Genomic DNA, 26,765 nt, shown 5'->3' on the forward strand with positions numbered 1-26,765 from the left:
CTAAAACGGTCTTTATTTAAACAAAGAAATCACTTTTTTGATTGTCATTTCTAGAAACTGTCAAAAATATGACAAATCATTATAAAATGTGAAAATGTCAAAGAACATCATTTCGCATTTGAATCGCGTGTGGAATGTGTCGTATCTTTGAATGAAGCGTCAAAATGTTCTAAGCACCGCGTCCATTGCATCTTGTGTTTGAATTGATGATTATTTCTTTATTACCTAATAAAATGTGAACAATTAATCTACGAAGCCATTTACAAGAGATACTATACGAATTTCTGAGTTATAAAAGATATTTTGACGTTTGTTTCCACGTGGTGACTGTCAAGTATTTAGCTACGTGTTAATTTTGTTCATTATATTTAATAAAGTTACTGTTCTCGATCGCATATTGCTCGCGGAATGGAGTCCTTGAACATGTCAAAATTAAATTTGTCCAGCGTAAGGAGCCACGCGACAAGCGAGAACTGTACAAAGCCAGATGTTACAGAAATAAAGTACGAATCGAATGTAAGTAATTCACAGTTTAAATTATAAAGTTAACTGATAAACTGACTGAAATTCATCTATAAATATATCATACAATGCATATCAATGGATAATTTGTATTCATTATATTTGAAATTACATAAATAGTTTCACATCTGCAATTCACGACGTATTCTGTAAATTTTTAATGTAACGTCATTGATTTTACTCAAAATAACAAATTTACACAGTAAAATACTCGTTTAAATTACTATTACTTAAATTTCCTTGGATCTAAGTTAAATAAATAGACCTTGAATTAACCAATTATTTGTCATGCTTATAATAATAATTATTAAAATGTTTTCATAAGACAGAATGTAAACAAATTCCACCATAGTTATGATAGATAACATGTAGTTGCATACATAATAATATATGCAACAATGCATGCATAGATTGTGAATGTTACATTGCATCATAATGCAATATTATGAAATTTCTTAAAGTTAACTTTTAACAAAGAATTATTGTTGTTTATTTATTTTTTGTTTTCGTACAATATGTTAACTGAGATACTTCAAATTGTAAAAGTTATGCATGCCAAATTTCAGTCCAAGTGGTCAGTCAGTGACCTTTTCATTTTTTTCGCTAGATTATCATTTGATCTATTAAACAACACAAAAGATTATGATGCAGTTTTTTTAAATAGATAGTGATTCATCATTCAAGTGGAAGGTTTTAGTATATAACTAGCTTACCGCACGCGGCTTCACCCACTTTATCTAAAACCTAATAAATTATATACTAAAAGCTTCCTCTTGAATCACTCTATCTATTAAAAAAAAAACGCATCAAAATCCATTACGTTGTTTTAAAGATTTAAGCATACAAAGGGACATAGGGAAATAGGGACAGAGAAAGCGACTTTGTTTTATACTATGTAGTGATGTGTTAAATTTTATACAAACTGGGCAGAAATCAAGTATATTTTAATTAATATAACAATCATAATTTTATTTGCAGACACTCCTGGACCCCGATGATGAATTCCACTGCGAATACAGAGATGACATTTGGAAGAATCTATTAGAACAAGACGCTCAGAAACCTGTTATACACCTGCAATCACCACAGGTATGTTATTTCACTACAAATTTAAACGGATAAAACAATTTTTATCTAATATAATAAAATAATAGTATAAAATTTCTTGTAAAAATGAAAAGTACAATCTTTGTCGAGTCGGTATTACAGTGGTATATCAACTCAAATGTGTGTGTATTGATAAATATGATTTACTAGCTGTGCCCTGCAGTTTTACCCACAGTGCTCCATAAGCTTAGCGTGATGATATAAAGCCTAGCCTTTCTCGATAAATTGGGTTATCTAACACCAAAATAATTTTTTAAATCGGACCTGTAGTTCCTGAGATTAGCGCGTTCAAACAAACTCCTCAGCTTTATAATATTAGTATAGATTAAGAGTTATCAATAAAATTACCTTGTTAAATCTTTACTCTTATCTAAAAATTACATTTTATCTGAATACAATTTAATTTAATTTGAAAATACTGAAAGAGGTAGGTAGGTCTCTTTTTTTTTTAAGAAAACAAGCCATCTATTTGCAGGAAAGATAGGAACCATTTTTTATAGAATTTCATTGATGTGTTATTTATTTCAACCAACAATATGTGTATAGATTTTGTATTTTATTTCTTACAAGCAATGTACATTAATGAAACACTGATGCAATAATCAGACGTATTGCTTCTTGCATAATGTTGTGTCAGTAGACTTAAATGACATTTTACTTGTGAAGTTATTGAAAGGATGGATGTGGATGGTTCTTGGGGAGAGAAAACGTAAACATTTACCACGGGCAAAGCCGGGGCAGACCGCTAGTTTTCAATAAAAATTAAAATAGATAATGCAAAATAAACTTAATGATTTAAATTCCTACCATTTTCCTAACTGTATCAAAGAAATTATTTTCACACTTTAGGGAAAGTTTAAAATTCACTTCACATTCCTTGCTAATTTATTTTTGACTTAGGGCCGATTTTTCAATGCTTGGATAAAACTTATTCGTCGAATCTATACTAATAATATAAAGCTGAAGAGTTTGTTTGTTTGAACGTGCTAATCTCAGGAACTACTGGTCCAATTTGAAAAATTCTTTCGGTGTTAGATAGCCCATTTATCGAGGAAGGTTATAGGCTATATATCATCACGCTACGACCAACAGGAGTGGAGCCACGGGGGTGAAACCGCGCGGAGCAGCTATATATAATACATAAAACTACCATTTTAAAAACGTATTCTAATTGCCCGTATTTGACAGTTTATGTGACATTTTAATATTATCGTGTAATACTTTATTGGACCTAAAACAAGCAATTGAGACATATATGTATCTTTAACTAGCGTCTGTCTGGCTTTATCCGTAGTACATTTATAAACTATAGCACTCGGGGATCACATACATAATATCAAACCCCAATTTTTTTTTAATTGGTCCAGTAGCTCCTGAAATTATCATGTTCAAACCAAAAAGCATATATATAAATACATAGTTTAAAGGTATGATTGGCACAGATGTCAACTATTTTAGAATTGTTATAAATATAGTGGCATTCGGATGGTGTAATGATTGTTAAATATGATCGTAATTCAAGTTGTAATTGCATCATATCAGAATCAATTTGGTCGATCTTAACATCGCGTCGCTACTGCCCGAGGCAAAAGACATAATGATCTTGCTCTAGTTTTAAATACCTATAATATTAACTGCTTGCGGTTTCACCCGCGTAAATCGACATGCTTCGAGCTACAGACCAGATTACTATAAAACTTTAATGAGCCTTTTTGTGTTTTTAAGTTTTAATATCAAACAAATAAGAAATCTCTTCACTTTTAAATTTTAATATGTACACTTATCTTTTTAAACTTCTTTTGATCGCGGTTTAAAACCGTTTAATCAATATGAGGGAGTCTGCATAAGTATAACGGCGTTTTTATGCGTAGAAGATATACTTAAATAAATAATAGATAATTGGATATTGAATCACATAAAATTTCACTATTGCCCGGATTTATGCAGGCCACAGGTCTATAGCTACATTTCTTCCAAATTACTTAGCGATAAACTTAATTAATAATTATTTTAAATGGTTAATTATTGTATTATGAGATAAATATTTTTTAGCATAGTCCAAAGTTAAGAAACATTATACTAAAAAGTTAAATAAAACTATGGTGAAGAATAAAATACGCCACCTATTTAAAACATTACTTCTTTTAAGCCACCTATTTAGTATCAATCACATCATCTTTATGATATTACTAGCTTTCCGCCCGCGGCTTCGCCCACGTTTTCAAAGAAAAACCGGTTCCCGTAGGATTTTCGGGATAAAACCTATTCTATGTCCTTTCTCGGGTATCAAAATATGTCTATACCAAATTTCATGCAAATTGGTTCAGTAGTCAAGGCGTGATTGAGTAACCAGACAGACAGACAGAGTTACTTTCGCATTTATAATATTAGTATGGATTCGTTATTTTGAACACATTTGTTTAGGTAAGTAACATTGTTACTTACTCATATTAATAATTTTAAGTTACAAATTACAATGCTCTATATTAAGGACTAGCTATGCCCCTAGGTTTTAGCAAAGTCGGATAAATATCAACAAAATTTGTAGAGCGCGAGAATATTGCACAATGAAACGTAATATGAATTAAATATATATTACCTAATTTATCTCCATTAATACTGGTCAAGCCGGTGATTAAAAGGAAAAGTTATAAGTTCAATAACCTGTTGTTTGAATGAAATAACACAAAGATCCTTTCATTTAAATTACAACAAAAATAAACTAATGTAATCATATCCAGTTTTATGGAACAATATGTGTAGATGTCGCATATATTCGCTTCTGCTAAATGTTAGCAATTTTAAATTTCAAACTTATTTCTATTGAATTAAGTTTGAAATTTTTAAACTCTATTCTCATTATGAATGTTATAAATTATGCAGCTTATAAAATAGGAGACATAAATCACGGAGACTTTAAGTTTAAAGTAAAAATTCATCTCACAACTCAGCACTTACAAATGACATCTAATGAACAAATTATGAGTTATTAATATATTATGAAGGTTTATTAAACTAACTTTTACTTTCTAAACAAACCTATGCTATGCCATAATGTATATTATAACATTCTAAATCATGTATGCCTTCCTGTGCCATTTTTTTATATCTATCCTATCTTCACCTTATTACATAAAATATAATTATGTTACCCTATCTCTTTATCAAATTTTTAAGCTATTGCTGTATTGCATAGCTTCTATCGCGGGTCTTGAGCGCGGGAACCGAATCCAGAAATTGCGTAACGAAAAACTCCACGCTCCCCACTCCGACGGGCGCGGAGGTGTGGTTTGAAGGCATAGCATGCAATAGCTTTACCGCGGCAGTCCCCGAGTACCTCACTTTTTTTTATGTAATTAATATATCTATTACAAATTCACAGCTCGAATTCAGAGGGGCCCTAGTGCAGCAGTTGCGCGACGTTTCAAAGAAGCTCGGTCTCTCCCTAGCAACACTGCACTCTGCGGTCGCTCAGTTGGATCTATTCATGGACGCACACAGACTGAGAGCGGACAGACTCACACACGTGGCGCTTGCGTGCTTATCTCTTGCAGGTTTGTGGTGCCCTGGTACTTTTGTTTGTTAGATTTAGCAAAACTAATGAAAAAAACATACTAGGTTTGGTTTTGCTGCAATTTACTGCATTAGTTGGATTAAATACAGTGGTTGATACTGTATTAGCCTTTAATCATTTATAGTATGTATAAACCTATTTGTGGACATACAATGTACATAGACTGAGAGCGGATAGACTCACACGGTGCTCGCGTGCTTGTCACTTGCAAGAGAAGCTCGTGCTGCCCTGGTACTTTTTTGTTAAGCAAAAAATATGCAAATTAATAGATTTTTTAATTTTCTAGGTTAGTCGTCACCTATGAATGTAAAATAAAACTAAACACATTATGTTTATGTAATTTTTACTATGATAATCTACATAATATATATAATATAAAATTCTCATGTCACAATGTTAGTCTGCATACTCCTCCGAAACGGGTGGACCGATTCTCAAGAAATTTTCTGTGCATATCGGGTAAGTCTGAGAATCGGCCAACATCTATTTTTCATATGTACCACGGGCGAAGCCGGGGCGGACCGCTAGTAATATATAAAAAGTCTGTGCCTACTTTCAAAGTTGTAATTTAGCAGCAACAGACTATACACACAAATACTGTAAAAACTCCTTCATTTCACAGCAAAGAGTGAAGAGCAGCTGAGCAGGGCGCCCACACTGAAAACGTTAGCAAAAATAAGCGGAGTACAACTATGCGGCAAGACGTTCAGACAATTAGAGTGGATGGTCGGACAGCACGTGCGTTGGCGACTGTTAGCGCCCACGCCCGTGACTTTCGCGGCGCTATTGGCACAATACGTGGTCACTGACGCGGATCTGACCACGAGACACCCGAAGTTTGTGAGACGGTTCAGGCGGGATGGAGCTAAGTTGCTCGAAGCGTACCTGGATTTGACACTGTCCGGTGAGTTATTCTTCTTCCATCGATCGTCGAGGCCAAGAAGCTTATATATAAAACACTGGAGATTGCACTATGACCATTAAATTGTAACAAGAAAATATGACGTTGAATGACGCCTGTATGTTTTTTATCTCTTTCACACCTAACTTGGCAAGTTGATGTGAAAGGGATAAAAAAACATACAGGCATCATTCAACGTCATATTTTCTTGTTACAATTTAATGGTCATAGTGCAATCTCCAGTGTATTAGATATTAGCTTCTTGGTCGAGGCGCACAGATTCTAGGCATCGCCATATGGTGGACATTCCATGTACCCAGAATAAGCGGTTCGATTCCACATTCTTTATCCGAACCGCGAGGGACTGGAATATGCTTCCTGAATCTGTGTTCCCCGACGAGTACAATGTGTGGGTCTTCAAGCGTAGAGTGAACAGGTACCTTCTAGGGAAGCGCGTTCCATCTTAGACCACATCTCAGCTTAACATCAGGCGAGATTGTGGTCAAGCTCTTCCCTATCAACAACATAAAAAGAAGTATTATTCTGCTCATTTTGATTTGACATTAGCTTGTGTTCTGTTTATTTTGTTTATTCAATAGTTACAATAGCATAATTGATATTGCACATACTTACTGTTTATATGTTTCCATGCTACAAAATTGCAATTAGTTATAAATGACATTTTAAAGTGTTTTTACATTATATTCACATTAGTACGCTATTATTAGCTTCACCTGTATATTTGTATGTAACTGAATCCTTTAGACTCGATTTTGTCCCACTTTAAACGGACAGATTTAATTCAAACTTTGTACACTTATGGTATTGGTTACAATACAATAATTTAAGATATAAGCATGTTATTTTAGTTTTTTGGAACTATATAGTATGTTCTAGTGTTTAATTTTACGCGAGTATCATACATTTAAAAATTAAAGTTTTTAAACGCGATTTATTCTTCCTCGACGTTTCGCGCACTTTGCAGCGAGCGTGGTCACGGGGAGACTGGAACTTTTCGAGCTATATTATAAATTATTTCTCAACAATTGTCCGTCTCAAAGTGGTCGAAAGTGTAGAAATAACTATAGTTTATTATTTACTTGCTTATCGCCCGCGGCTTCGCCCGCTTTGGCTAAAACTTAATAAAATATATTATACCTCTCATTCCTCTTGAATCGCTCTATCTATTAAAAAAAACCGCATCAAAATCCGTTTCGTAGTTTCTAAGATTTAACCATACAAAGGGACATAGGGACAGAAAAGGCGACTTTGTTTTATACAATGTAGTGATTATATTTATCGTCGCCTAGTACCCACAACACAAGCCTTAATTGAGCTTACTGTGGGACTAGGTCGATTTGTGTAATAATGTCCTATAATATTTATTTATTTATGGAACACACAACAATAAATACACATTACATTATATTATAAGATGACATTATCTAATTAATTGTATCTAATGTAATTTATTATTGAAGTGAAACTTCTTTATTGGGGTTGGACAAAAATTTAGAGTAACATTTTTGCGTTACGCCGTACGCGTGACATTTTTGCGTTACGCCATACTCGTGACATTTTTAAGGTCATAAAGAAGTTTCACTACTTACGTGTGTACTCTAGTACACGCATACATTTTTTTATTTATTATTTATTATTTCCCAACAGATGTGCGTCTCAAAGTGGTAGAGAGCGTGGAAGTGGGTTGTGCGTGTGTGTCGTGCGCACGCGCAGAGCTCGGGCTGTGTGCGTGGCCGCGTTGGCTTGAAAAGCTGAGCGGCAGGCGGCATGAGACTGTGGCACCTGTGGCTAGGCTGCTGCATAGGTGAGGAGAAAAACTAATAACGTTAATAATTATAACTTAACATATCTTTGTATGAAATTTCATCCATATAAGGGCCGTCCCCAATATAATAAAAAAAATGACGGGTTGCACTCCGGGAGTGCCGGCAGAAGTGAAAACTTGATTATTAACGTTGAGCATGTTCGATATTTTGGAATGGTATCCGTCTTACGCATGGAATATAAGGGCTAAAAAAAAATCCGTCTTACGCTTTTTCGATCAGGCCACGTGTCCTGACGCGAGTTTAAGATTTTATACCCAACGCCGCTAAAGTAGTTTTCACTTCAAAAACAAAAATATAACTGTATAAATTTATAAAGAATAGAAAAAATTCGATCACTCTGCGGGACTCGAACCCGCATCCTTTCACGCCTTGCTCTGGCGGGTCACGAGTGGCTGAATTGGTCAGGCATCCGCCCCGGAATGGCGCGAAAGGATGCGGGTTCGAGTCCCGCTGATTGATCGAATTTTTCTATTCTTTATAAATTTATATTTATAAAGCATTTGAATGCCATAAAACAAAAAAAATATCAATTTCAACAAAATATAACTGGCTTTCTAGTAGTCTTAAGTTATCTCTGTATGAAATTTCATCCAAATATGGGCCGTTCCCAATATAATAATAAACTCTTTATTAGCAGGCAGGCAATATTAAAATTAACAATTTATGTACTTACAATCTACTTAATCTAATAACCTACATGCTAAAAGGATTGCCGCTCAGCATTTTGCAATGAAAAGCATAGGCTTTCATTGCAGAGCTGATTTGAGCTGATTGAATATCGTATCTATCTACGGTTTGACCCTATTAAAGATAGAACATGCTATCTATCTTTTGTTTTGGCGTCCCAATAAGCTTACTAGCGATAAGCTAACCTATCCCTGGTCGCTATCTGTCGTTTGGAGGATTAATTGCTTACTAGAGGTATATTTTTCTCTTTGAATTTGTCTATTTGAGCGTCCCATAACGCTTTGACAGCTGTCAGCCAGTAATGGCCGTTCCCGATATCGTATCTATATTACGATAGATAGAACCTTACTAGCTATCGTAGATAGCTGTCTATCTTAGTTTGAATATTGGGAACGGCCATAAGTGGTTAAGACGTGTAAGAAGACAGACAATTACGTATTTATAAATATCTTTCCACCGGCAGCTTTGCCTGCGTCAAAGAAAAACCCGCATAGTTCCCGTTCGAGTGGGATTTCCGGGATAAAACCTATCCTTTGTCCTATCTCTGTGTCAGATTTTCGTAGACAGAGTTTCTTTCACATTTATAATTGTATAGTTAAGATTGATCCATCACAGACACTTTTATTCATAACTTTTATTTTCGTTGTGTAAATAAAATAATTGAACCCGTTAACATGATGAACAAAGGCCGAAAAGACATAAGTCGATGTCCCGTCCGGTTGATATCCTTATGCATGGTTATACCAACGAAGCGAATACCTGACTACCCCCAAACCTAAAAAAAATGAAACACCATGTATAAATAAATTTAAAAAATATTTCATTCACAGGATGATGCAGATAAAATCACGCGACACGACCGAATGCGAAGTGGATCAAGGCTACAGTAGTGCACAGACCACTCCCAATATTACCCCCTCTACTTCACCACAATACCAAATATCGACCACTTGCACCAATTACCTCGGCTACAGACAACCAATCAACACAGAGTACCTAATCCCAGAGACAAACTACTACAGGATCTCGCAACAAACGGACCACAGATTATGCAGAGCAAGCAGACTAATCGAAGCGAGCATAGAACCATCCACAAGTATGGCTGTGAAAAGAAACATTGATTCGAACGAATTGGAATTAGATAGAAAGAGATACAGGGTGTCTCTGTCGCAGGCGGTTCAATGATAGCGTCTATTCGGTGTGACTGGTTCTGGAACGTTCGAGAACAAGAAGCTTATATCTAATACACTGGAGATTTCAGTATGAACATTAACTTGTAACAAGAATATATGACGTTGAATGACGCCTATCCCTTTCACACCTAACTAACTACCTAGGTGTGAAAGGGATAAAAAACATACAGGCGTCATTCAACGTCATATTTTCTTGTTACAAGTTAATGTTCATACTGAAATCTCCAGTGTATTAAATATAAGCTTCTTGTTCGAGAAGCAAAGGTAATGTGGTTATGGAACGTTCTAGAAGGATTCAAATTTTCGATAAAATTTGAATTTTTGAATTTCGAATGTAGGCATTGCTTTCTATGCGGGATATAATGTTGTTAGTAAACGCTGTATTATTTTAATGATTTGCGTCGCTGTTTTGTCGGTTTTGTATTGGTAGAAGTATCTTTGCATATAATTTAATTGAGAAATATATTAGCAAGAAACATTGTACTCGATTAAATGTTAGAGAATATAGCAATAATTACGTTAATATTGTAAAGTGCCTCGTTTGAACTTAAGCCGGTCACACTGCGTTTAGCAAATTCAGTACATATTTACATGCACATAGAGTTCCTAGTTGCAATTTTTTTTATTTATTTTAGTATCATTCCAAAAGACGTACCAGTGTTTTTTAGATATGTACTGAATTGATTTATTTTTGCATTTATTTATTAATTTGTTTGAAGGTATTCAATCAGACACGCCTACAAGCGAAACGGGCGAACGGGTCAAAAAATAACGCGTGATAAATAATATTTATTTATAATTCTATCTCGTATCTTTTCTATAAATAATATCAAAGAAATAACCCTTTCCCATATAAAATACACTATGAAAAATCACGCGTGAAGAATTACTTGTGCAAAAGCACATGTGAATAATCACATGAGAAAAGTCATATTTGAAAAGTCACTGTAAACAAATCACCGAAAAATAACAGTGATAAATCACAGCTGTGATTTAACCGTTCGCCCTTAGATTAATGCTATGCCAATTGCGAAGTCTGAATTAGATATTGTATTAGATAACTGACTCTTGACATTTTTTAACTCACTGTATCTATATTTATTTTATTTATGACTTGAATGATTTTTAACCGACTTCAAAAAAAGGAGGAGGTGATCAATTCGGCCGGTATTTTTTTTAATAACTAAATTTTCTTTAACACCTTGTCTCCGCCATCTTAATACTCTATGGTTCAAATAAAAAAAAAACCGATATTTTGAACATATTCTTACAGCTTGCCTATTATATCATTAATATTAAAAAATGTAGTTTTAAAACATAATATCTTGAAATTTGTCTAGAGTGTAGTTTGTTTTAAACTAAACATAATCTACAGCATTGCTGTGAAAAGACTTCGTACGGTATCGAACCTAAGTACGTTTTATACGAAATATTTAAATTTAGGTAGGTAGTAACAAATTAACCAATTGAGTTCACAACTCGCGTATTTTAATGTGGCAGTGTTGCCAACAACTGTAGTACACCAAAGAAATAACCTTTAATAGTAGAAATATTAGGTAATATCGCTTAAAAATAATTTAAAACTACCCATAGTTTAGTAATTTAGAACCTGAAGATGAAGGTAATTGTGGAACTCTATTAATATCTGCAAACTGTTAAAAATAATTGGCAACACTGCATTTGTCGAATTTATCTTTCGCCGGGGAACTTAAAAAGTTTTTGACAAGTTGTGGACTTGATATCATTAACACACGGACGGACATGTAGTTTTATATTAATAAGTATGTAATAATATAACGCAATATAAATTGACAAATTTATAGTATGTTAGTTCGTGTGTTATGTCTTTGTATGGACTAATATTGCTTATATGTAATCATTTTATTTAGCGAAATAGCGTAATTAGTTTTAAAACGTGGTTACGTCTTTTGTCTACCATCTTTATCCACTTTTCACTATTTATTATACTCTTTGATTTAAAGCATTATTAGTTCATATAAGGAATACGCTATGATTGCCAAATCATTTTGACGATCATTCGCTTAAATATAGGTAAATTCTCGTTCATAATGTTAAGGTGAATATAATTTATTATTAATAAAAACTGTCTGTTTAATACATTCTGATTATAAATTAATTTAGGCTAGCTTCCATCATGTGACAGCGCCCCTTTGTAACTACTTTCGAATTGCCAGATTTGAATATCGATATTCTCAAAAAAAAAAATAAAAATAAAATCTCTTTTTTTAAACAAAAAGCGCGCGCTGTTGCATTCTTTAGCCGTAATGTCACAGATTGTAAAACATCACCTTAATGTTAAATGCTAGAATAATTTTCGTTTTCATTTAGTTTTAATGTTAGAACAATGTTTTTTATTGTTTTAATAAGGTATTACGATGGAGCCAGAATAAATCGAATCCGACAAGTCGAGAATAATTTATAGAATTAGTAATATTTCTTATTTCACTCTTCTATTCCAAAATGGCAGCTAATTATGAAAATAAAATACAAACGGGGATAATTTAGAACACTGGACAGTTTTCTTTAAATCATCTGAATTTTGTTTAATTCATCTAAAAGTTTGGTTTTTTCACAATTTTTTTGTAAACAATTTAATAGCATGTCTCGCTCATTTACACACCATTTAACGGTTTTTTTTTTCAAGATTAATAGTTCTATTAAGTTAAATGTTGCCAGTATTTTTAAATTATACCCGTGTAGTATATTATCGTAATATCTTTGAAATAACTTAAAAATTATATAAATTGCGCAGGGTGGTTGTGAACAGAGTTTGTTTATTTTTGATGTTGAAATCCGTTTATCGTGTGATATAGGATTATTTTTGTGCATTTTTATTTTCTATTTTATACACAGTTTTTTCTTCGTCTTTTTCTTTGCGATTAATTTGCCGACTCGATGATATGTAAGGTAAATTATAGGGATATCATATAATGGATTGTTAATGCCCGGTTATTTAATAGAAATAGAACATTGTTTTGCTTGCAAATTGTTAAAATTCACGTAAGGAAGAATAGAATATTCTCTATTTATTGTTTAATTAAATAAATAACATGAAATTGTAAGTTTAAAAATCACTTAAATAGCTAGTTAGTGCTTTCCGTAATTTTTCATAATTTGTTCATAGTATCCAAAAGAAATACTGTTTCTTATACTAAAAATCCTAGAAGAGAACAATTGTATCGAAATCGTGCATAATTTTATATATCAGCAGTTATGAGTTTTTTTCCGCCATTGATTTATTATAATATGTGGCATTTTAATTTTTAATACATGGCAAAAATTTTGTTTAATTTTTTTTTCTTGTTTTAACTGATTATGTTGTAAAAAGTTTAATTTTGAAAGTTACCATTGTTTCGAGTATTGCGTAATGTAATATTGTCATCTTAAACCCTAAAATACATAAAATAAAATATTGTAATGTAATTGTTATACTACGCTTTTGTAATTTATAAAATTTGATACGATTTTAAATCATTAGAGAATTGCAGTTTCCAATCGACCAAAATAACGTTAATTAAACAAATCGTATCGAATTTTCTTGATCTTCGACTTGCATCTTCTGTACTTAATGCCATCTTTAAAATTAAAAATGTAGACAGGGTTGCCAAATGTGTCATTTATTTTATACTCATTTTATGTTTAAATATGGTAACCCTGTTACAGTATGTTATGGTTGGAGAGATGCTACGTTAGAGCAATGATATAATTGATATATCGCTTAAAGACTGATGTGATGGTACTACAGTGTTAAATGATTGATGATTGTAATAGGACACCATAGTTTTGTACTCAACGAATGAAATTTAAAGATGCAACTTGAAATAAAAGTATTTACTCTTTCCTTGGCTTTTATTGAACTCACTTAAAGAACATAACTCTCATCCAATATTAATAAAATATAATTATTTCACACAGAAATATAACTAGGTACTTAACCTACAGTAAAATTGTTGCTATTCATGTACGAGTCTGAACAATATAATAAAATTCCATAGTGTTTATAGCAAACTAAAGACGATAATTCAATAGTAACTTCACACGTAAAATCAATTCTATATGTGCTTGAAGACGAGATTTGATATTGGGCTAAGCTAAGCCAGCCGGTATACGGTTGTGTCGTCAATAGACAATGTCGGGAGACGTGGAGGCCGGCGTGGTGGTCGTCGCTTACGTCGCGGTCGACACTCGCAGTGCAAAGCGCAGAGACCAATTCCCGCGCATCCAGACAGAAAGAGCGGCAAAGCTAGTGTCCTCGTCACAGTCGCTACTTGTTCCCCCCTCGACCATCTAGGCACCACGACAGTGGTGTCCGCTCGAGACCAGAAACATGGATACCTGGCGCCCACGTAGCCGTAGTTGAGCGTAAAGTTCTCACAATTCACAGTTGGTGGATAACCGCATCCTTTTATGTTTACATACAGTACGGCCGGACGCCAATCCTCAGCGTATGCTTTGTATTTGACGTGCAGTTGAATACATTTATATGCGTCGCTAGTGCATCCTTCTCGGCAAGATGCCCAAGTGCAGTTGTCGAGTCCGAGCCTATCATCCCGTCTCTCTGTTACGCATTCCGCAGGGACTGGATCGAAGTCAGCGGCTAACGCACTTAGCGCTGGGTCTGCGTACAGCGGCACGAGAAAAAGTAATGCTGAACTGCCTCCACCGAGCACTGCTGCCAATGAAATTGTTATGTATCGTGTGAGTCTGGCGCGTGTATCTCCTCTTCGACGCTTGGCTCGCACGACCAGTCTTTCTGAACTTCCACCACGCATTTTTAGAGCACTGCGTCAACCCATGCTGAATTAAAAACCTTGTCCTAAATGCATTGTTTTGCAATAAGCATGCGCCAAGTTATAACATGCGCAGTAATGATTTTAACGAAAATACCTCTATTGTGCGGTAATATATTATTGAATATATTGCAATTTTTTTTTAATAAAATGATACTTGTAATTTTAGCACTTGTTGATCATAATTATATTGTTTTTCAAATAAATATTTATTGTAGAAGTGCGTATATGTGAAGTTAAGGATCTTATTCCAAATTATATAACCATATTTGATAATGCAGTTTTTTTATTTAAATTTGAATAAACCTGTTTAGATTAATTCCTTGATTGTTTTAAGCAAAAAGGATTTAACATAAAAAAAAGTCCAGGTAATAGACAATCATACAGAACGCTTATTTTTTGGCTGTATGATTATAAGCCTTTGCCTTTTTTTACAAAAGCTCTATAATCTATTGCCGACATGTGTCATTACAATGTCAAATGTCAATTGTCATCAAACAAAAATTCATGTCATGTTTTTGGTTATGAATATTTCGATTAAAATAATTGTATTTAACTGAAATTGTGCTTAATTATTAGGTATGTCAGTCCGTTTATTTCAAACCTTTATAAATACACTGAGAAGTAATCTCCCTAAACATGCAAACTTTATAAAAACAGGTATTAAGTTTTGTGTCAACACGTGTATTCCGTGAATAATTTCTTATGTGTGTAAAAAAGTTATTTTTTAATTTATTAAATTTAGTGGCGTTCCGCGTTTTGCTTCTCAAACAATTTATAGATAACTATTTATCTGGAGAGTTAACTGGTATACTTTTTTAAGGTCGTATTGAAGTAAGACAGTTAGCCATGAGCGTCGTGGCGGAAAATGTGGACAAAGACAGTGAACTCGTTAATAAAGAGCAGACGAGATACCACCAGCGGCGGCGTATGAAGCGGCAATGGGAGTTCAACGATAACAAAACAGAAAATAGTGAAAATGGCGAAAGTGACGCCAAAAAGACTTGTGACCAGCCATTTGAACGAATTAAGAGAAAGAAGATGGCTGTGTTGTTAGGTTATTGTGGTGTAGACTATTATGGAATGCAGAGGTATGTATTTTCCACCTTATTGCTTATTTGTGTGAGGTAAAAGTTTCGTTTTTTTTGAGAATAAGAGTATCTGCAACAATATTAAAGAACTGCATTGGGTAAATTATTTTAGATATAAAATAATTGAATATATAATATTTGAGCCAACCTTTTCATTATGAGTGATAACTCATATTGAAAAGGTTGGCTCAAATATTTAACTTCCAATATGAAATTGGTTATAGCTAAGTTATAATCTATATAGTGATTTATTAACATGTTTAATGTAATACACTTCATAAATATTTATCATGATTGATTTTAATCTTCTAAAAAACTTGCTTACCATTAACAATGCTGGCTTATTCAAATTAAATACATTCAATGGTTCTAACTTTCAGAAATCCAGGTGTAAAGACAATAGAAGAAGATCTATTAATCGCTCTACGAGATGCTAAATATATAACAGAAGAGGATTTCGCTAACCAACAGAACGCACAGTTTCAGAGGAGCTCGCGAACAGACAAGGGTGTGTCTGCAGCGAGACAAGTTGTATCGTTGAAACTTCGTAAGTATAATTTTCATATAGAATTCAATAAGTACTAAAAGTAGTGAAATTTTCAAAGTGAAAAATTCTTTAGCGGCGTTGGGTATAAAATCTTAAACTCGCGTCAGGACACGTGACCTGATCGAAAAAGCGTAAGACGGATACCATTCCAAAATATCAAACATGCTCAACGTTAATAATCAAGTTTTCACTTCTGCCGGCACTCCCGGAGTGCAACCCGTCTTTTTTTGCAAAGCAGATGATGCGGAAGAAAAGTAATGATGAATTAATTCATTTTTCCCAATACTGCATATTGTCATAATTGTTGTGTGTATCTTATATCATAACTAGCTGTGCCCCGCGGTTTTACCTGTATTGCTCTGCTCCCATTGGTCGTTAGATTATTATTATATTTCTTTTACAGCTTTAGCTTAAGAAAAATCTAATAAACTCTAATTTCACAGCTTTGGAAGTAAATAAAGAAGAAATTAACAAAAGACTACCAGAATGCATCAAAGTGTTTGGAATCAAAAGAGTTACAAATAAATTCAACTCAAAATCAAAGTGCAATGCACGAACATATAGCTATACTCTTCCCACCTACGTGTTTGAACCTAAAGCTGTTACAGATGAAGAGAGAAAGCTATATCGGATAACGGGAGAGAAAATGAACTTAGTTAATGAATTGCTTAGTCATTATAAGGGAACTAAGAGTTATCACAATTTTACAGAGAAAAAGTAAGTATATCAATATTTATTTTGGCAGACGTACATGTCTGCTCTGAAGAATTATAATATGTATATAAGAATTATAAAATGTATATTTTGACCGCCTCCTTGGTACAGTGGTTGGCACTTGAGCGTATAACCGAGGGGTCCTGGGTTCGATTCCCGGTGGAGATGAAGAAAAAAAAATGTCTCGGTCTGGTAGGACACAGAAGGCTGATCACCTACTTGTCCTTAAAGAAAACCGATCAGTGAAACAGATGTATGAATAATGCATCTGCCCCTTACCCCACTACGGGGACACGGGACTTCACTTTATATAAGAATATTGCAGTCGCATCAAAAAAATTAAATTGAATTAATTTATATGTTGATTACTACACTTTCATAGTACTTCTTTACTTATAATTTTCCAGGCATTATCAAGACCCATCAGCATCAAGATACATGATGAGTTTCTCTATGGAAAGAACTTTTATTGAATCTGAAGTAGAATTTGCAGAAATGTTAGTAAAGGTGTGTATTTTCTTTTGATGTGTGAAAAAAGAAATTATTTCGGTCAAATTATTGTTCTAAAAGAAGATACATATTATACAGTAAATGCACTAATTTTTAAAATCAATTGAGCAGCTAGAACCTATATTTTTTTTTTAAATGCGTGTTTTTTTTGTTTGGAAATCATTTGTTTTACTTAATTATAATATTTGTATAATTAGGGCCGGAAGTATTACACGATAATATTAAAATGTCACGTAAACTGTCAAATACGGGCAATTAGAATACGTTTTTAAAATGGTAGTTTTATACATTATTTGACAAATAAGTTTTATACAAGCATTGAAAAATCGGCCCTTAAATGAACAAAACACAAAATAATATATAGCCTGTGTTACTTCTTCATAAGCTTTATATTAGTGAAATAAATAATTAAAATCGGTCCAGTGTTTTTTGGAGCCTATTCAATACAAACAAAAAAAATCCTCTGTAGGCTGCTTTTCCACAAATAATGTGCGAGGATGTGTAGTGAGGAATGAGTTTGCAAAGAACCAATCATATTGCTTCATTTAGTTTGGAGTAAGAAGCGTTTAGTGTTTGAAGCGATACTATTGGTTATTTACAAACATATTCCTCGTTACGATGTGTAGCCCGCACATTATTGAAAAAACACCCTTTCAGTATTTGTGTACTAGCTTTCCGCCCGCGGCTTCGCCCGCGTTTTCAAAGGAAAACCTGCATAGTTCCCGTTCCGGTGGGATTTCCGGGATAAAACCTATACTATGTGTTAATCCAAGTTACCCTCTATATGTGTGCTAAATTTCATTGTAATCGGTTCAGTAGTTTTTACGTGAAAGAGTAACAAACATCCATACAAACTTTCGCCTTTATAATAGTATATTAAGATACTCGGATTTTTAATTAGACAAAGTAAACTGACGTTTACTGTGTTGTCAGATTTTGATGAAATAAAAATAGCGTTGTCACAAAGTGAATGATTGAAAATCGGGAATGAATGAAATTGAATCGATCGTCTAGTGAATATTTAGTGTGTAACAATATAACATCAAATAAATACAACAATGACAACAAACACAACGTAATTAGTTACAATTAACGAAAAAATTACAAAAACAATAACGTAAAAAGCGTAACAATAAAAATAAAAAAAATGATTATAATTACATTCTACTAGTAACTTATATCTTATATAGCTTTATATATTATAACTAGCGGTCCGTCCCGGCTTCGCCCGTGGTACCTAACATATTTAACACATTTTACATGTTTAAACTATCCTATCTCTCAAGTTGGATCGAACTGCACATGGTGTGCGAATTTTATTATAATCGGTTAAGTGGTTTAGGAGTCCATTGAGGACAAACATTGTGACACGAGATTTATATATATATATATATTAAGATTAGGAATATTGTTATTTTATAGTTTGAAATGATGAACTATTCACACTCATTGTTCATTCATCTGATTGAATGAGAACTGAATTCCTCAATATTACTTTAAATATGGCAACATTATTTTACAAAGTGACATTAGCTGCTGCCAGTTTACTTTCTCATCTCATTAAAAATCCGAGTATAGATTTACTTATATTTCTCCTATCAGGGCCAAAGCTTCATGTTGCATCAGATCAGGAAAATGGTTGGTCTTGTGATAGTCATAGCTCGTGGTCAAGCGGAACCCTCGATGATGGAGAGGGTCTTCGGCAAAGACAAGGTCATGATACCCACTGCGCCTGGTTTGGGGCTAATGTTGGATAAGGTCAGTGATTATAAGTATAAAATGTTTTTTTTTAATGAAAGTGTAAGTGAAAGTGAAAGTGTGAGTGTGAGTGAGAGTGAGAGTGAGTGAGAGAGAGTGAAAGTGATTTTTATACAGAGATTTTGGAAAATGTGTAAATGGAAAATGTGTAAATGGAAAATGGAAAACGGAAAATGGAAATGAAGAATCAGCACTATAGAATGTTGCTTGTATATACAGGGTGTCCCAAAAAGTAGTGATGAACGGAAGCTGGGAGGTAGAGGACCTAGAGGGCTATCCGAATCACCCCCAGGCCCCATGCGATTATGCGATTTTTCGTATTTTCGGAGTTATGACGTTTTTTTCAATTTTTCACCAATCGCCGAGTACGATGATATTTTCACTCATGGTGACGTCAATTGTTGCGCTAGATGCTTGATTTTTTTTTGTTTGCTAAGCTGAAAGATAGGCCAATTCAGTATGGTAACATTTACTATCGTTAGACCTTCGATTGGAATAAAAAAAAGAATTAAAGAAAGAAAGAAAGATAAAATTACCCAGTATGTTCACCACTTCAAGGGCCCGTAAAAAAATAAAATCACATAAAAAAAGTGCCCGGGTGACGTATCTATACTTTAATAAAATCATTGCAAGCGTTCCTACAGCTACATGATATTTCATAGCGTTACATCTGTGCTTATGGCATTTCACGATACATACTTCTGAATGAATTCATATACCTACTTGAGTTTGGACATTATAAATAAGCATATAGTTTAGTAAAATATGACCATCACGTAATATAACTCTCTGCTACGCACAACAGCTGTAAGCCAAATGTCACTTATTGAAAATCTGTGCCTGTCGCGAGCGCAGTAGCGAGCGACAGGCACAGATTTTCACACAGATTTTCACACAGATTTTCACACAGATTTTCACACAAATTTTCACACACAGATTTTCACACAGATTTTCACACAGAGATTTTCACAGAGATTTTCACACAGATATTTTCACACAGATATTTTCACACAGAGATTTTCACACAGCGATTTTCACACAGAGATTTTCACACAGATTTTCACACAGAGATTTTCACACGGAGATTATTAACGTGGTTATTTTCATCCAGTAACATCTATTACTATTTTAGGTGCACTACGAGCGGTACGATGCAAAGTTTAAAGATTCCCACGAAAGTTTGACCTGGGACGACATGGAGGACGAAATAGAGCGATTCAAGCGGGAACAAATACATCCAACTGTGATAAGAGGGGAAATTGAAGGGAAATCTATGGCGTATTGGCTTGAGAAAGTCGCAAGACATTCATTTGTACCTAATGAAGACGTGGCTGAAGAGAAAACTGAACTGGGTGAAGATGATGATGATAACAATGATGATGATGATGATGATGAAACTAGTAAAGTGGATAAATGTGGTGGTGATGACAAACTAGAAGAAAAAAGTGTTAAAACAAATGAAGATGATAAAAGTAAGCTTGATGTGAAAAAACTAGAAGAGAATAGTGTTAAATCAAATGAGGAAGAAGGTGTAAGTGTAAAGTGTGATGGAGATGAAGGTAATTTATGTAAAAGTGATGATAGTGTTAGTGTAACGTTGGATAAGAAAGATAGTGTTAAACAGTAATATAAAGATAGTGTATTAAATGTTTAATACTTGGCAGAGCCGATTTTGTCGTTTTTTATTGAAATTATAACGCATTATGAGAATAAAACTGACGTAATATTATATTAGATTTCCGCCCACGGCTTCGTCCGCGTTTTTAAATAAAACCCCGCATAGTTCCCGTTTCTGTGAGATTTCGGGATAAAAAGTAGATTTCGGGATAAGTCGATGGGTCTTCACCTACCTAAATACCAAATTTCATTGTAATCGGTTTGTAGTATTTGTGTGGCAAATAAAAAAACATCCATCCATCCTCACAAACGTTCGCATTTGGGTGTTTTTCAAATAAAATGTCATGTTACTTATGTGGAATAAAAAATACGATACACGAAATCTGCACAATATTGACGATAAACTTGAAGATAATTAAATATATTATCTGAATTTAATAAGTAAAATATGCAAATAATTTGGAAAATCCAAAAGTGCACGCCTCATAATTTTTTTTTAATAAATATTTATTAATTATTATTTTTGTTTATTTAATAACAATTAAACCACATCGAATCAGACCCTGAAAAATGAAAATGAAATTTTTTAACTAGTTTAAATAACAAAAATGACATCAAAAATATCATGAACGTTAAAAATAGTGTTTTTTCTTAATATGTGTGTGTATGTATTATCTTACAAGTGCAATGTATGATACATAAAGACATTTTAAGTTTGAAAAATCAGATGTTTTGCGCGAAGTGACAGTAGTACCCACCTCAACGCTTCGCTTATGAGGCGTGCAATATAGTAAAATAAAAAGAAAAACGTATTTATTTTCAAAAGCGGTAGCTGATTCTTTCCATTAACCCATTGAGCCCCGAACGGCCAGATCCGACCGCGACACAATAGATTTTCTATTGTGTCTGTGATTACGGGGCCTGATGGATTAAGTAACTTTTAGACTTAGGTTTTATACAAAGAATACATCGTTTATCTTATAATTATTTATTTTTTTATCAAAGTAATCATGTCATCAATGTTGAAAAAAAAACAATGAATAGTAAGAGATAGTATGGGAAAATTAATTTATTCAGATCGAATAATTCGTGTAGTTTTGAAAGTTGCTACAGTTATTCCTAAAGATGTCCAGATGAATATACTAAAAGCCCCCGAGGGAGGGACACAAGCCGGCGGCGGGGGAGGGGGGGAAAGGTCTCTTTTTCAAGGTTTTTGCTTGTAACTCGAAATTTTTTTCATAATATCTCTTTAGTGACTTCTACATTAATTATCTACATTCAATTTCCTATAAATTACGTCTTAACATTTTTACTGTACGATCAATACTTTAGGAGATACAGAGTATTAAAGGTAAGAAAAATAAGAAACAACATAGTTTTACAAATTTTAATTATAAAAAGAAATAACATCTTTTTTTGCACGAGTATGCCGACTTATTAGACAAATTGTGTTTCATCTTCGTCATCTTTATCACTAACATCGATAGGGGGTCCATTAGTACAAGCTCCTAGGCAGCCGTTACAGATAAGACTACACATAATGCCCGCTTTTCGGCAACTGCATTTTCCGGAACATCCACTTTTACATCGGCAAAAAATTGAATTTAACAACGCTTCAGGAGCAGGAGGATCCAAGGTCGTGATTGGTTCTAAGTATCCATCCATCGACGAGGCAGTTGGTTCCCAAGCCACTCCTGTACTTGATGGAATACTCTGTAGGCGTGATATTTTGCTGACCCTTTGGTAGGGGGAGGGAAGAAAGATCCGGTTTGGGCTTGGTACAAGATTTCAGAAAAACTGTGAATCGATGTCTGTTGATCTCAGACTGAGTACAGGGCGCTCGGTATACTGCAAGAAACATTTTTTCTCCGGCTTCTGCTATAACCTCCTGAGTTGACGTTGGGTCATAAAATACAGTTGCTGTTTCCTTTAGTGACGGCTTTTGATCAAAAATCTTGATAATTGATGTTTTTCCCTTCCTGTAATAGCTGAGGTTGTATCACACCCACTGAAACTATGCAGAAAGAGAATAGAATCACAAAATTAATGTTTTTGAAGTTCTTGGGAGGAAAATATTTTGGTTTCCACTTTTCCTCTTCCTGGTTTGACAAAAAATATTTCTTTTTCTGGAGGAGTAAGAGCCATTAGAAGGACTACAAGATCAACATCTTCTCCAATAACAGTGACCACAACATTGTCTGCAGCTTTATCAATTGCAGTGCGAATAATGGTGCAGTCAGCATCACTTGCAGCTATTCGTGTTTCTATGTTTGCAGCCTGCATTTTTTCTGTCAGAAGTTTAATCAGTTGGGACTTGTTTTTTGCATTTGATAGAAAATGCTCTTGCTGAACAGTGACCTTCATCGATAGATTGATGTTTATATCAACAGACGATTTCACCGCCCTCCTTCTTTGTTCAGACGTTTTTGTGCTATTTTTCACGTCATCGTATCCATCAAACACTACGGTAGAAGATGGCCCGTAATGACATTTTACATAATTTATGTACTGATCACATATATCTGAGTAAGAGGAGCCCAATTGCCACTTGGTACGGTGCAAAAGAAAGCCACCGTCAATAACCGTCTCACTAGCTTTCAAAAGATCATGGGCATTTTTGTATGAGAGCTGGGCGTAAAACCAACAGAAATAAAATGTGTTGTAATTTACTTTATTGTACTTCTAAATACCCCCTAAATACTTGTTAACCCCAATATCGACCGGGTATCACTGCAAAAAAGTCCCAAAGATTGGTTAAATAAAACACACATATTTGTAATAAAATAATAAATATTGATACCTTTTATTTAAATATCAATGGTTATCATCAACTATAACATCTAATAAATGTTCTGCGGGTGCAATGAAAGGCTCGTGCCGTCCTAACCCCAAAAACCACAAAACTGAAACTATGTGGGCACAACTTCCTACTGTTCTTCTGCCTGTTAAGCAAGTACAGTAATGCTCAACTATCGCATTTCTACCGATTTGGTCTCTATCGATCAAAATGTAAGTGTTATATGTGCGCGATCTGACATGCCGCGACTGTATTTTAATTCGAAGCAACCACACATTAGTTTGCAGAATATTACATCTGTTTAAATCATCTAATGACTCCTCTCTATATAATTCAATTAAATAAACACCATCGCGGAAATGTTCTGCGACATACGATTTTGCCAGTTTTATATGATAAGTTCCCAAAGCGTGAAGCACTATACATTCCTCTGTTAAACGTGGAAAATCATTTAGGAATGGTAGATTTGCTTCCATTCTTACAAAGTCTCGACGTTGTCGATTCAGATTTTTAAGTTCGACGTAATCGAATAAACGATTCGGGTTGTTTATTTTTTCATCAATAATGTTTATTATATCTGAAGCTAGTCGATGGTTTTCAAAAACTGGGCGAAAAGCATTTAAAAGGCTAGCACCAATTTTGAAATCTACAAACATGTGGGGAAGAGCTCTATTAATATATGTTTGTCGCAGCAATCTAAAACACTGTTTTATTTTGCCATTCATGGCTTCCACTACCCAGCGGCTAATGGTAATCGTTCGCGATTTATTGGCTTGGTCCGTTGTTAATTGGGTTTCGTTTCTGTCTTTTGTGGGTGGTATGTGTACCTCATAACCCCACTCTTCAATACTAGCTAAGCTATCCCTAAAACCCCGATCAACCAAAATAACGTCGTTTTGTTGAAAAATCCAATGCCAAGCACTATTTTCATCACGCATAATGTCTTGCATGATTGTTGCATCAGATGTAGTGGCGGCATACGGACCTAGGACATCCAAAATGTAGCCATCAGTGCTGACAATCATAAAGGGTTTTAGTAAATTCTCATACTTATGCAAGCTGTAAGACAATCTTTGAAACAAAAAATTAGAACTTTTTTCTATATAAATATAAGTACCATCGCAAATAACTATTGCTTTGCTGTTTTCACTGTTACCGAATATGTGTTTTGGTATCAACAAATTCCTCTCTAAGATATTATTCCTTGTGATATGGTCAAACCCTAGATGTAAAGGGGTAAATTCTGCCTCTATACATTCTCTAGCGATTTTCAATTTTCTTTCTAGAGTTCGACGAGACATACCAAACAATGATGCCAATCGTTCATTACTTTCACCTGTGCGAAGTTTTGTTAAATATACTCCAAGTACTGTCCGGGGACGACTTTGATTTGCGAGTGAGGGTGTTTGATTTAAAATAATGTTAAATTGTTCGTAATTAAATCCTACCCAAAAAAACAAGTCTTCGTTGTCTAATTCAGTCATTGAATCAAAATCGAATCTTGTACCACGCGAAGCAGCGTTTTTAAAAATATTACAAATATCTGTAAACTGAGCAGCATTAAAATCGTGATATGTGCGACAGTCGTTAATTAAATCATTCCAGTTATTGCTTTCAAGGTGCTGTCGACACGCTCTAGCTTCTCCAGGTATATACAAATTATGTTCACATAACATGTGTATTTTTATAGACATAGGAATTCGTAACCGTGTTTCGTTATGACAGTTATTAAAAATACAACGATCTGCTCTGTTTGGAGCTCTCATAAAATCATCTACTTCTAAAGTTCGTTCCTGAGGTTGTATAGCTGCATTAGGCTGCACTGCTTCATTGGGATGTACTTCTTCAATCCTTGGAACATCATTAGTTAATCGTTGCCAGCATCTATGACACGTTGAATAGACGTTATTGAATTCAACCTGAAAAATAAAAACACAAATAACTATCGTGATGTAGGTACTTCAAGGTAAAATCACAAATGCAACGGAGATAAAACGACATATGTCGGTATAGTACTTATAATAATAAATATAATTATTTTTATATAAGAAATATTTAAAAATGTAACTATAAGTTAAAAAAATGAATAAACAAAATATAATTAGTCGCTTGCTTTGTCTTTTGCGATATTTTGTTGAGTGAGCCATAACAATACTTTTCACAGAACAAAAGTAACTAAAGATCTTTACGTTTTACACGCAATTATGCTGCTTATTGCTAAAACCTTATACACTTGAATGGCATTAGTAAACATTTTGTTCATTTTGTTTATGGGTCATCTTAGCACTGGATTCGTCATCGGGACAGGTAGCAGATAGGTAAAGAGTTCGAATTGTGCACTGCGGTGTATGTAAATATGATTATATCATAGGTAATGCGTAATACTTACATGTATCACGGCATGTTCTCGTATATATGCTGCCATTTGTGGATCGCGCTGAGGAATATCTTCATGCAAAACATGACGTCTTTGTCGATAAACAGAGCGTCGACACATAACACACTGTCTTTCTTCCATTGTACTTAACAAAAACAGCAGAACACAAGTTGCGAAAAGTTCACTCCGAGTTCTTTCCGAGCATGAGTAATGAAAAATATGAATAACGACTGACGCGCATTGCCCGGCCTGCTCGCACCCTTGTTTTTTGGTCGGCGCCTGATTAAGAGAGAAGTTAGAAAGGGATGGAATGTAGTAATTCCGTTAGGTTACCAACCAATAGATTGGTTTCTTTGGCCTAGCTTTGCACAACATCGTGTCGTGTTATCTCCGGTTTTTTTTTGGATTCTATAACAAATACGTTTGAACATCACTGAATATCTCTGCTCACCGATTGTTTGGGTGATTGCCGTCATAGTATAAATTTAAGTAATGGTCATTAGCTTTCACATAAAATATATTTTAAAGCTGTTGGTTTTACGCCCATTTTGACCGTGACTCTTTAAATTTGTGTCGGATTTCGATAAAACATCATATAAAGCCGCTTTCTTTGTTTTCCTCATTAAGCCACCATCGAATAAAGCCAGTGGATAGGGGGCCAATTCGTACTCCAAATGTGATGCTAAATGTTCATCATCCTTCTTGGCAATCG

General features: G+C 34.2%; 4 protein-coding genes across 5 annotated transcripts; 2 read left to right on the forward strand and 2 right to left on the reverse strand.

Moving 5' to 3' along the window:
• Nucleotides 1-99: 99 nt before the first annotated feature.
• On the forward strand, nt 100-9,907 carry CycJ (Cyclin J). Its single transcript, XM_090113553.1, has 6 exons — nt 100-516; nt 1,501-1,611; nt 5,012-5,183; nt 5,826-6,107; nt 7,773-7,929; nt 9,469-9,907. Exons 1-6 carry the CDS (start codon nt 409-411, stop codon nt 9,821-9,823), a joined length of 1,185 nt encoding a protein of 394 aa, XP_089969679.1. The 5' UTR covers nt 100-408; the 3' UTR covers nt 9,824-9,907.
• Nucleotides 9,908-13,688: 3,781 nt separating this feature from the next.
• Teh1 (tipE homolog 1 phospholipid transfer protein) lies at nt 13,689-14,727 on the reverse strand. Its single transcript, XM_090113554.1, has one exon. The coding sequence runs from the start codon at nt 14,622-14,624 to the stop codon at nt 13,944-13,946; it is 681 nt and encodes a 226-aa protein (XP_089969680.1). The 5' UTR covers nt 14,625-14,727; the 3' UTR covers nt 13,689-13,943.
• A 401-nt stretch (nt 14,728-15,128) lies between these two features.
• On the forward strand, nt 15,129-20,932 carry Pus1 (Pseudouridine synthase 1). 2 transcript variants are annotated; one of them, XM_090113897.1, is made up of 7 exons: nt 15,129-15,221; nt 15,466-15,733; nt 16,114-16,280; nt 16,724-16,997; nt 17,402-17,501; nt 19,107-19,262; nt 20,395-20,932. In XM_090113897.1, exons 2-7 carry the CDS (start codon nt 15,492-15,494, stop codon nt 20,887-20,889), a joined length of 1,434 nt encoding a protein of 477 aa, XP_089970023.1. In that variant the 5' UTR covers nt 15,129-15,221; nt 15,466-15,491; the 3' UTR covers nt 20,890-20,932. The 2 variants fall into 2 exon arrangements, with proteins under 2 accessions (XP_089970023.1, XP_089970022.1); XM_090113896.1 differs by having other exon boundaries at nt 15,152-15,302.
• A 2,552-nt stretch (nt 20,933-23,484) lies between these two features.
• On the reverse strand, nt 23,485-26,211 carry LOC149899482 (uncharacterized). The gene is made up of 2 exons (XM_090113898.1): nt 26,066-26,211; nt 23,485-25,595 (listed from the first exon to the last, which is right to left on the reverse strand). The coding sequence occupies exons 1-2, from the start codon at nt 26,192-26,194 to the stop codon at nt 23,694-23,696; spliced, it is 2,031 nt and encodes a 676-aa protein (XP_089970024.1). The 5' UTR covers nt 26,195-26,211; the 3' UTR covers nt 23,485-23,693.
• Between the last annotated feature and the right edge of the window lie 554 nt (nt 26,212-26,765).

Source organism: Colias eurytheme, chromosome 20 (assembly GCF_061535395.1).
Source record: "Colias eurytheme isolate Ceu_HAF_F1 chromosome 20, ilColEury1 Martin Lab GWU primary, whole genome shotgun sequence".
In the NCBI taxonomy this organism is placed as follows: Eukaryota; Metazoa; Arthropoda; class Insecta; order Lepidoptera; family Pieridae; genus Colias; species Colias eurytheme.